Genomic DNA, 12,256 nt, shown 5'->3' with positions numbered 1-12,256 from the left:
TTGAGGCCTGGGTCAGATCAGCCATGATCTTATTGAATGGCGGGGCAGGCTTGAGGGGTCAAATGGCCTACTCCTGCTTTTATTTTTTATGTTCTTATGTTCATGCAGCCTGCTCATTTACATGGTTGCAGCATGCGGCCAATGCTAAGCACGCTGGTTAGTAGCACCATGCCTGCATGAGGGGTGGAGTGGGTACAATATCCTGAGCATCTAGCACAAGTTTCAGCTAGCCTGCACTACTTAAAACAAGCCTGCAACTCTTAAATGGGGGGTGCATTTTGCCTTAAGCAGGTGGTGGAATTCATTGCAGATGTGTTTTGGACATGAGAAAGAAAAAAGGGTTTGCACAACATGGCAGAAAATAGACTCCAAGGTTCTTCAACTGGAGGCATTTATACAGGATGTGGACAGGAGGAAAGAGGTCCTTATCTGCAAGGGACCAGGAGGCACTGCCAACAAACTGTGACAAGAAAACGGGAACAGATAGCTGTCGTCATCAATGACCGGAGTATAGCCTGGAGGATCTGGTTGCAATGCGAAAAGAAATTCAGTGACCTCACACAAATGCCCAAGCTTAGTGATTGCATCCACAAATGCCACTCTGCCAATTGCACCACCAACCTCACATACTACTCAATGCAGCACATCTCTACCTCTGCAGGGACTTAATGAGCCAGCAGACAGGGAAAAGGCTGATGAGCATGCACAATGAATTGCTTGGTGCATTGGCATATCTGTCAGAAAGCAAGTCATCATTGTCAAGTAGCATGGAGGAGTCCAGCACCAACTTAGCACAGGGCTATCCCCAGAACTTGGAGCCCAGTCTTTCCAGCATGGAAGTGATGGCCAATTCCACGAGACACTTGAGGACCCAATCATCACGCAACATTAGAGCGCTGATAGCTGGAAAACTGAAAATTGAAAATACTGGAAAATTATGGTCAGTGCCTCCATAATTTCCACTCTCACTTCCCTCAGTTATTCTTGGATGCCGTATCAACTTTAAATACAGACAGCCTTTCCAATACCTCCTCCTTAACAATTCTAAACCCTTCTAGTGTTTGAATCATCTCATCTTTCATCATTACCTGGGTAGCATCTTCTCCCTTGATAAAGACAGATGCAAAATATTCATTTAATAGCTCAGCTATGCCCTCTGCCCCCCTGCGTAAATCCCCTTTTTGGTCCCTAATCAGTCCTATCCTCCTTTCACTACCGTTTTACTACCTATATGTCTATGGAAGACTTTCGGATTCCTTTTTACGTTAGCTGCCTGTCTCATTTCATACTCTTTCTTTACTTCTCTTATTTGCTTTTTCACTCCCCCTATGAACCTTCTATATTCAGCCTGGTTCTCTGTTGTACTATCCATATGACATCTCTCATACGCACACTTTTTCTTTTCCATTTTAATCTCTATCTCTTACATCATCCAGGGAGCTCCGGATTTGTTTCCCCTACCTTTCCCCTTGGTGGGAATATACCTCAACTATGCCCAAACTATCTCTTTGAATGTAGCCCATTGTTCAAGTACCATTCTTCCTATCAACCTCTGATTCCAATTTACCTGGCCCTGATCCATTCTTATTCCATAATGCACATTGGTCGCATGCAGACACAGACTTGCTGTCATCATGGCTGTAGATACCAGTGCTCAAAGGGGATGGCAGGGTGTCACAGAAGTCCAGCAATTTGTCCTCCAACAGATTACTAGGATTGTTGAGGCATCTCCCTGGGGAATGGCTCCTGTAGCACAAATCTACTGTCCTCCCTCAAATTCATCCTCCCACCAATGCCATTCTGCCAGTGCCCTTGCTGTTGCTTGTCAGCCAACCAGCCCAGACTACTTCCTTTAATGCCGAGGTGCTGCAGTCCGGAGTCCAGAGTTGCTAGAGGTTGTCTTATGAGACTACGCAGTCTTCCCACACTAAAGTTCAGCAGCCACATTACATCTAGCCATGCTGCTACAGCACTGTATGGGGCATTAGGACAGAAAAAAGCCTCCTGCTCCTCTTTCTCCTCCTCAGCTGCTAACTGTATACCTGGTATCAAAGGCTGTACCCTCACGATAGCGAGGTTGTCCAGACTGCAACAAACCATGGCAAATCATGACACACACTCTGGTGAGTACAGCAGGACTTCTCCAGACTGGTCCAGATAGCGAAAGCATTACTTAAGCACTCCAATGGTGAGCCTGATGACATTCCATGTCACAGCATGGCTCTCATTATATGCATACTGCCCATGTGTGTGTTGGTTGCACGCCTGGGCCACGAGCCAGGTGGTCAGCGATACCCCTTGTAGCCCAGCACCCAGTTTGGCATGGGGACTTAAGCACAGTACAATGGACACAAATATCTGTGTCCATTCTGGCATACTCCTGCTTTAACTTTTGCGTAACGTCAAAGTCTCTCTATGATCATTCCTGGAAGCTGTCACAATACCCTGATTTAAAGATAGTGACTTTTGACCAGAAAGACAAGTGTCTGAGTGGACTCTCGGAAATTAAAGCTATGCTGTATGGCTGTGGCTCAAGATACACAGCTGGTTTCCATGGATAGCAGCTAAGCCACAACCAAATTGAAGATGCCACCAGAGTTGTCATAGAGCGGACTACTGGAATGTTATTTTTCAACTGGATGAATCAGTCTGTGGTTATTTTAATATATTCTAGCTAGAGTCTCACAGTTTATGGTGACCTGTTGCATACTATAGAACCTTGCTTTAATAGTAGGTTTCCTTGTGGAGGCCAAGGCAGATGAAGAAAAAGCTACTTAAAGTATAGAGGTCTCAGGCAGATGAGTAGAGGCACTATGAAGAAAATGCAGAGGATAATATCTTGCTAGCTGATACAGGAGACCATCTCCTTGTTTAAGCCCATTATGATAATCTTGTCCGCCTATTGCCCCTTGATGTTAGAATGATGAGCTAATAAACAGACACTTATGTTCCTTGCCAAAAATAATTTTGGAACAACAAATAATTTCAGTACTATCAATAATTTTAATGAAAACCAATCTTTATATCACTTTACTAGTTCCATCATACTTCCCTTATATGACACCGTTCACTGTCAAAACTAAGCTTCTGCTTCTCCTAAATGTTCCCTAAGTTGCAGGAGTGCATTCAGTGGCTGGTTGCTGAATTTCCTCAGGAACCTTGGGGGTTTGAGTTGGGCCACGTGCGCACCTTGTGTTGCTGCGATGACAGCCTGTCATCATGCTTTTGCTATAACACATGCAGCATTTGATGGGGTTGGCAAGAGGGCACACATGCTACTCTGAAAAACAACATGGAAGTGCATATGTGGACACAAGTACTGGGCACTGTCAGTGAGAAAACAGTATGAATGGTACTTGTCAAATTTTTGAAGGCCTGGGAACGACTTCTCTGTATTCTGGCCCTAATTATTTGGAAACTAGAAGAGGCACTCCTCTCCATTCTGGTACTCAAAGTTTCATTGGCAACAATCAGAGCATCCATGATGAGAAGCTTGAAACAAGAAGTGACAGACACTGTAAGATTCTAAGTGAGGTCCATATATTGAAGGTACGGTTGAAGGTAAAGCGTGGAAAAGAGACAACAGCCCCTGCAGAATGTTAATGAAAAGCTCTTGAAGCAGTCAACACATCATGGGGAAAGAGGTTTAAGTAGTAAAGCAATTTTGTTTAGTGCATTCCTGGAAGTACTTCCCCACCAAAGATATCCGTGCCATTCCATTACAGAGCTCACCAGCTCTTGTGAGACCTTATCATTAAATCAGAGTTTTCTCTGTTGGCTTTGGGCCATTTTCAGTGAGCATCGTTCACTGCACAACTGGATTGTTGAACTTTTTGACATTTATACCAATCATGTGGTTCCTTAGCTGCTCGAAAATGTTAAAGGATTTTTTTTTTATTGCCGCCAATGAAATTGCACATTTAAAATCTCACAATTTCATTAATGGTTCATTAATATCAGAGAAAAATGGGCCTTTCTCCCAGATTTTTTTTTTTGAAAAAGAAGAACTTCAGGCCCTTAGTTCAAGTCAGTTAATCATTAAGATTGGGAATTATTTCTGCGGTTTTCCCAGTTTCCTTATGGTAAATGAAAAACAATTTGGAGGATAAGGGATTTAAAATCTATCATCTTGTGAAAAATACAGATGTCACTGTGTCAAAACAGATATTTATGGATCTGAACACAGATTCTCATTGATTCTGAAGAGGAGAAGAAAATGTATATACAGACAAATAGAAGTTTTAAAGGAGTAGAACCTTGTAGCTCTGTTTAATCCAATTCCTTAACATCTATACCACACACAGCTATGACTATTTGGTGTGTTGAAGAGAAATTTTCCATTGCAAGTAAAGAATACATGCTTTGACTTGATTGCATTAAATTATCTCTGCCACAGTTTGTATATATTAGACAAGATATCCCTCAATTCAGTGTGATTAATTGAACTGCAGTACATAATTTCTGAGATTCCAAGTTAAGATATTTTATCAACGTGAAATAAATTACTTCAGAATCAATATATGTATTAAAAATAAGTGTATAATGCCATGCTCAGTTTCCTTTTAAAACGTAATTGGTGTTTGACAATCCCAGTGAAATTGATTCTCAATGAATCTGGTGATGAGTAATGTATAAAACGTTAGTTTATTCACTAATGTAATTTGCCTTTATGTTCTCATAGCTGAGGAACGAATGTTTGTAACATACAAAAAATAGAATGCAATGCAGAAAATAATGAAAAAAATCACGTATATTAGAGTTGTTTCGATTATTGCTTTACTTGCATGGCGGTGTATAAATACAACTACAGTAAAATCTCCATGCTACATACTCTAATTATCCACCAGAATTTTTACAGATCAAAGCTTTGTACAAGATGTCACTTCACTGCATACACTGGTAACACTAATCACCTCCTGCCTGATATAAATCAAGTCCACAGACCAAGGAATATAATTCTTTTGTTACTTGCACTGTCGCCATTCCTGTACCTGGAGTACAAGACAGAGGTGGGGATCCTTGTTTATCTTCCCAACCGGGGAAGTATAAGGCCTCCATTAGGGCTTATAGTGCACTGCGCTGTACACTATAAAAGCAGACTGGTACATGAAAAGAAGAAGTATTGCATAGAATGTTTATTTCATACTTTTTTATCTAAATTCAAAGTTGACCATTTTCTTTCATTATCTTATAAACAATAGTTGACTGATGGTCTTCAGGCATATTGATACGCTCTTTAAAAATATAAATAGCAACAAAAACAACAACCTGCATTTCTACAAGGCCTTTAACATAGTAAAATGTCCAAAGCAACATTATCAAACAAAATTTGATACAACTCACTTGAGGATATGTTAGATCAGGTGCAGACAGGATTTAAGGAAGGTCCTATAGGATAATAGAGTTGGGGGTGGAATCTTCCTTTCTGGAGTATAAGTTGGGTGGCAGGAGCAGAAGTGAGAGTGATTTCCGCTTTTGGGGTGGGGGGGTTGGGGGTGGGACTGCTGGCCACTCGCGATCTCGTGCTGTTAAGCTCATTGCATATGCATGCGTGAAGAACATGGTGAATCCCACTGTGGGGGCGGGTAGGAAGTCGCCATTCCCACAGTTACTTCATAGGGTCGAAGGTCCTGCTGCCATATTTAAAGGACACTAGGCAGCCATTCACTCACTGCAAGCGAGGAGCTCTGATTCTGCAGATCACAGGATGTCCCAGAGAAGACAACGTGTGGCCCCATGCCTCAGTGAAGCCTCCCTGTAGGTTCTCCTCCAGACTGTCCAGGAAAGTTGGGAGGTGCTGTTTCCCGACCCCTTACACATTAGACACATTAGGAAGATCCTGTTTTTTGCCATTATAAACATAATGCCCACCTTCTTATCCGCTATGTATCCGGATACCTTGAGATTCCAACATGGCATATTGGGGAGATCTCCCATCTGGGCTCATGGATTTCAACTTCCCTCTCCCACTCCGGCCATCCCTGTCTCTGATAAGAGGAGATGACCTTCAGCTCAAGCTTCACTGCTGTTCCAGACTTTGCTGGAATGCCTGTGCAATGAGACCCATGAGTTATTGAGGAATGCTGCTGCCTAGGGAGTTTGACCATAGAGATGAGAACACACTTGAGGATTGTTCTCCATCCAGTTGATTAATGGTTATTTGGCTGCCCCTTTAGTTATCCCAGTAAGCACAGCAGTAACTCCACCTACTGCTGAAGACCCTCCTCCCACTTTGAGTCCTGGATCTCACGGTGAGACTGCATTGCGACATTGCAGTTAAACAATGGTGCGCATTTCTTGTCGGCAAAGATCTAGCTCCTTCTACCACCCCCCTGTCACCCACCAAGTTCCCTCATCTTCTTTCACCAACATCACATTATCCTGTATCGACCCCATTCATCTTGCAGCTCCCTCATCACCCTTGACCCTATAATACTTTATATCTTTAGCTCTGCTCTCCCCCTGAGCCCTTAACCGTCCGAGTGCAGATGCCCATTCTGACCCTTCCCATCTTCAAGGCCACCGTTAACCTATCTTTTTATGACCGCCCCCATGAAACCCTACAGTACCCGACCATGGCTGGCACCCCCATCCATAGGAGTCACCTCCCCTGCCCCCCACTGTCACCGTCACCTTTGCCTTAGTACCCCTTAACCCTCAGGACCCAAACCTCGACATCCACAGCCCTCCCTGGACAGCCTGCACTATCACTCCCCAGATAGCCTACACCAGGCCTTCTACCTTTGCCATGCCGCTGATCCACCCTTCTCCGCTAATCCTGCTGCCCTTCCTCCCACCCTTGGTCATCCTTCACACAACTTGCACTGCCACCTCAAGGATAGGCTGGCATTTACAGACATTCCCCCAAAGAGGACAATGCAGTGGCAAACTCACCGTTAATCATGGAAGAAGCCTAAATCATCAGGTGCATGCCTCAAATGCGAATGTTCTAATTTCTCATTGGTGGGGAGCTTAATTTTGAGGGGGAGCTTAATTTTGACAAGCTGGCCTTTTAATGAGCATGCGTGACATGCAAATGCATGCAAAATGACTTCCCTACACTGTTTGTCAGGAAGCTTGACCTGCCTTTAAAGTCCCGAGAACTCAACTGCAAAAGTTCTCCCGCCATCAGGAAGCTGATTTTTGGCCTCCTGTCAAATTAAGTTCCTCTGCCTTCCAAGCTTCCCACTGCAGGCGGGACCAGAAGATTCTAGCCTAGAATGATTTAGGAAGAGGATTCCAGAACTTAGGGCCTATACAAGTCCAGACAGGCTGCAATGATGGAGCAATTAAAATTGTTAACGTGCAAAAGGCTAACTTCGGGGTAGTGCAGTGATCTTGGGATGGTGTAGAGCTGGATAAGGCTACAGAGATAGGGAAGTATGAAAACATAGTGGGATTTTAAATAAGAAGAGATTCACTTGAGTACAAAAGGTACAAATTCCTCTTTAGCTCCAATGATTGCCTCTCTCCCGCCTCCAGGCCCTCCCTCTCAATCTGGTTGGCTCTCAGCTGGGAAATGGAGTAAAAATATCCTGCTGTTAAATTTTGTCTGTTAAATTCTGTGAAACTCGCATTTTCAGGTTTCCTGGTCACTACATCACTCACTTCCTGCCATCCCTGAAAATATCAGGGCAATCTCAGATGAGACAGTGAACCCTATCTGCCCTTTTAAGTGGACGTAAAAGACCCCATGGCACTATTTTGAAAGTAAATGTGAAGGTCACAGGAGGACAGATTTAAGCTTGGCTGTGATGACCACCAGCTTGCTGAATTTCACCATTTTGGCTGATAAATTAATAATGACCACTTAGGTGTGATCCTGAGGCTGTCAGCACTTGTGAAAGCATGAGCCAGTTATTTCAGAAGATGAAGTGGGAAAGGGAAAGAAAGTAAATGTTCCCATGAAAACTACATTGCATCAAATATTGTATGTGCTGCACTTAGAAGTTTCTGACAGCCAGAATGGTCGTTTGGGAGAATATTTTTTGTGATAGACTTTTCTTGGCTATTTCGGGAACTGGGATCAATTTTAATCTTACCCACTGGGCAGATTCTAGTTAAAAATAATCAGGTTATTTACCTGCTCAGATTTCAACCAGTCCCAATATTATCCCATGGGGATCTGTACATGGGCATCTCAGAGATAGCCTAAACATTTATGCAGATTTCCTTTTACCCCAGTGCAGCTTTAACTTGGGGTTTGAGTGGGGGAGCTGCTGTAGCTTTCCTGCCGTTTGGAAGCAGTTCTGCAGATAGAAGAGGTCCTTTGGTTATGTCTAATTGAACCATTTTAACGCTACTCACCAGATGTAAACTGGGTGGGTGGGCTGTTAAAATTGCCCAGTTACTTATTTGCCCTCGAGCTGCTGGGAGCTGACCAGCTGTGATTTTTCACTTGCAATACAGCTCAGTCTCAATCCAGTTTGACAAAGGGAACTATGCAGGTTTTAGAACCCCTGTTAACAGAGGAATTGAGCTGAAAGCCAGTTTCAGGCAGGTTCCCTGGGCAAATACAGGACACTTTAACCAATATGACATGTGGCAAACTTCCAAATTTCTTGACCAAATTAATGACCATAGTGATTATTACTAGAACACAAATAGCGAATGAGATGATTGGTCAGTTGGATCTGTTCTTTATAGTATTGGTTGAGGGAGAAACGCCAGTCAGGACATTGAAAGTATTTCCTGCTCTTCTTTAAAATTGCAGTAAGATGTTCTACATCCTTCTGAACAGGCAGACTTTAATGTCTTATCTGAAAACATAATTTCACTTTTCCTTTTATTATTTGCATTATCTTGATACCAAAATTTGGTACCCTTGATTATCCAATTTCCAATATCCATAAGAAGCACAACATTACAGCTCTTTTATGTATGAGTTAATTGAGAAGTCATTATTCTAACCTTGGATTTGTTAATATGGGACTGAATGATGAAAGAACATAACAAGTGATCAGAAAGCAACAGTAAAAATTAAAACATTTACCTTTACAAATAAGATCTTTAAATGTTTTAATAAAACAGAACAATTTGTAATAGAAAGCCTATTTGTTTATTCCTGACTATTATTGATGTTTCTAGCGCTGCCAATGACATCTATATGATTTGATTTCTTGTACTATGTTTAGATCTGCTGTGGTTATAACATACCCTTTTCTCTTTCACTCAACCTACTTTTGGCCATAATTGATGAGTGCATCAGTAAATGATTTGGAGAGCATCCACAAATTCTTTGAAGCTAAATATTTTGCACTTAAACAAAAAGTAGAGATGTACAGTGAGTGCTGAAAAGTATATGTGCCTGGAATTTCTCTGGAGGTTCTCGCGCAATAACTTTAGCGGGAGATCAGCAGAAACCGTGCATGGCCGTTAAAACTGTTTCTCCAGAGTTTCTGCTGATCACCTGCCGAAATTACAGTGAAAGTAATAATTAGCACACATTGGATCTGGAGATAGAAACACATAAGGGGGTGGAGGTAGAAGAGAGAAAATCATGCATGTGAGCAGTCTAATTGAAGTGAAACAGTCAGATTTCTAAGAGATTTCTCAGGAGAACTCTCATGGAAATTCCAACCCCTTCTTTTTTCAACAGAATGCTAGAAATATTTTCTTCTACAAAGACGTGTACCACAGTGTGTACGATATACACCTCCGAAAGGTATCATGCAGGCAAACGATTGGTAACTTAATAATTTTACCAGAGTAGCTTAAATGAAAAAAAGAAAATGCTAGACATGCACACAGGAGTCATTCAGCGTTTGGAGGAGAAAGATAGATTAGTGATTTGTTTCAAACACTTCACCTTGCCTGTAATGTGATGCTTCACGCAATCTCCCAATGTTTCTATCCAGCAGCATTGCCTCAATCCACATCATAGCTGCTCTGGACTTTAGTTTAATCAATTTATCCTTTGTCTCATTTTTCCTCCCTTCCATTCAGGTAACTGACTTGACATGAATCCATGTTTTTATTTCAGATTCACAGCATTCATGGAATTTTCACCTCTATCTGCTGGATTACCTAAAATTTGTACCTAATTAAATAAACTAAATACACTTAATGGTCATCACAATTAAGAAGAAAATTAATTACTTGAGAAAAAGTGAGCCTTGTACACAGCACACTAAGGAAGCAGTTACTGTACATAACAATAAAGAATAAAATTTGATTGAAATGTATTTATTGATTTTTTTCTCTCAGGCATGCACTGGAGGAGGATGTACAATGGGTCCAGCTAGTACTGCTAAAACTGAGGAGAGTACCCCAGAAAAGATCCCTGCTCCAGTTATCTGCTCTTATACGTCCAATTCCTTTAACATCTCATGGACAGAACCAGAGTTACCAAATGGTGGGTGATTTTTTTTTGCCTGAAGTTAAAAACATGATTAGCAAAGGTAAATTAATATTCTAGATGACAACTTATATGTGGCACTTAATTTTTAATGACCATTTTAACGCATAAAAAACTCCTGAGATAGCATCATTTTATATAGCTCAGAAATTGCAGTCATTTAATGTCGTATTTAAATGGCTCAAAAGTGCTCCCTTTTGGCTGTTATCAAGTACTGCATCTGCAAGATGTATGTGCCAGCTTCTTGACTGTGTACAGACTTCTACTCTGCCTGTTTGTTTTGAGCCCCTATATAGGGCATCCTTGTTTATTTAAAATAACAAGTCAAACTTTCATTGTATGATTAATGAGTTTTTTCTAATATACTAATAATGATAGTGATAAAGACCTAGTTAAATATTTAACCCAAAGTGTTGTTTTGTTCCTCTTTTTACCATGGGATGAATTTTTTAATGTGGGTGCTAAAGCAGCAAAGCAGAAGAGCAGTGAGCTCTAATGTTCACTGGCACCATACTAGGCTGACCGCATGGGATTTCCTGAGGTCAGTCCTAATTATTTAATCATGGCAAGCCACTTGCCTACATTGGTCCTGGAGATAGCAATCACCAGGAATATGACATGAGGGGTGAAAGGTCATGTGTGCGAGCAGCCTATGAAATGAAGCAAAGAGACTTCTAACAGAGTTAATCCTATTGAAAAAAATAGTTTTAGCCTTTTGAAAGGTTGAAATGTATTTCCATCAAGATTATGGTTTCCCAAAAGTTGGAAGAGATTAAAAGAATGACTGGCAAAACCCAAGGGGAAGGAGAAGTAAACATGGAGGTAAGAACAGGGATTTGTGACCAAATGGCACATAGCTGATGGTGCTGCTGCATAAGGTGGTTGTCAGGGGTTGCCCTGTTTGGCACTTCAGGGTACTTTCTCCAAAGAACAGCATTCAAAATTGTCTGGCAGGATGAAATGGTCAGTGTCAACAGTATATACCTGCAAGGCCTGTATGGATGCAGATGAAAATGATAGTAAATCATGAAACTGGCAAGGAAAGACTACTCAACAGAACTGTTAACTGGGTGTACTGTTGCATGTCAACCTTTTTCTCATTTGTTCATGGGATTTGGACGACACTGGCTAGGCCAGCATTTATTGTCCATTCCTAATTGTCCTTGAGAAGGTGGCAGTGTGCTGCCTTCTTGAACTGCTGCAATCCATGTTGGGTAAGAACACCCAAAGTGCTGGTAGGAAGGGAGTTACAGGAATTTGACCCAGCGACATTGAAGGAAAGGGATATTTTCCAAGTCAGAATGGTTTGGCTTGGAGGGGAACTTGCAGGTGGTGGTGCTCCCATGCATCTGCTGCCCTTGTCCTTCTAGTTGGTGGAGGTTTGGAAGACACTTTTGAAGGAGCCTTGGTGAATTACTGCAGTGCACCTTGTAGATGGTACACACTGCTGCCACTGTGTTGGTGGTGGAGGGAGTGAATGTTTAAGGTGGTGGATGGAGTGCCAATCTGCTTTGTCCTAGATGGTGTCAGGTTTCTTGAGTGTTGTTGGAGCTGCACTCACCCAGGCAAGTGGAGAGTTTTCCATCACAGTCCTGACTTATGCCTTCTAGATGTTGGACAGGCTTTGGGGAGTCAGATGAATTACTCACTGCAGAATTCCCAGCTTCTGATCTGCTCTTGTAGCCACAGTATTTATATGGCTAGTCCAGTTTCTGGTCAATGGTAACCCCCAGGATGTTGATAGTAGGGATTCAGCAATAGTAATGTCTTTGAATGTCAAGGGGAAATGGTTAGATTCTCTCTTGTTGGAGATGGTCATTGCCTGGTACTTGTGTGACACGAATGTTACTTTCCACTCATCAGCCCAAGCCTGAATATTGTCCAGGTCTTGCTGCATAT

The 12,256-nt window shown here is 42.0% G+C and overlaps 1 protein-coding gene across 1 annotated transcript in view; it reads left to right on the top strand.

The window, feature by feature from the left end:
* Positions 1-12,256, top strand: part of ush2a (Usher syndrome 2A (autosomal recessive, mild)) — a 1,183,552-nt gene that overhangs the window by 605,989 nt on the left and 565,307 nt on the right. Inside the window, exon 38 of the mRNA XM_078556364.1 lies at positions 10,207-10,354. Coding sequence (XP_078412490.1) covers positions 10,207-10,354 — 148 coding nt within the window. The remainder of the gene's footprint in view (positions 1-10,206; positions 10,355-12,256) is intronic.

This window comes from Cetorhinus maximus, chromosome 14, assembly GCF_964194155.1.
Source record: "Cetorhinus maximus chromosome 14, sCetMax3.hap1.1, whole genome shotgun sequence".
In the NCBI taxonomy this organism is placed as follows: Eukaryota; Metazoa; Chordata; class Chondrichthyes; order Lamniformes; family Cetorhinidae; genus Cetorhinus; species Cetorhinus maximus.
This window is presented reverse-complemented; position numbering and strand designations above follow the sequence as displayed.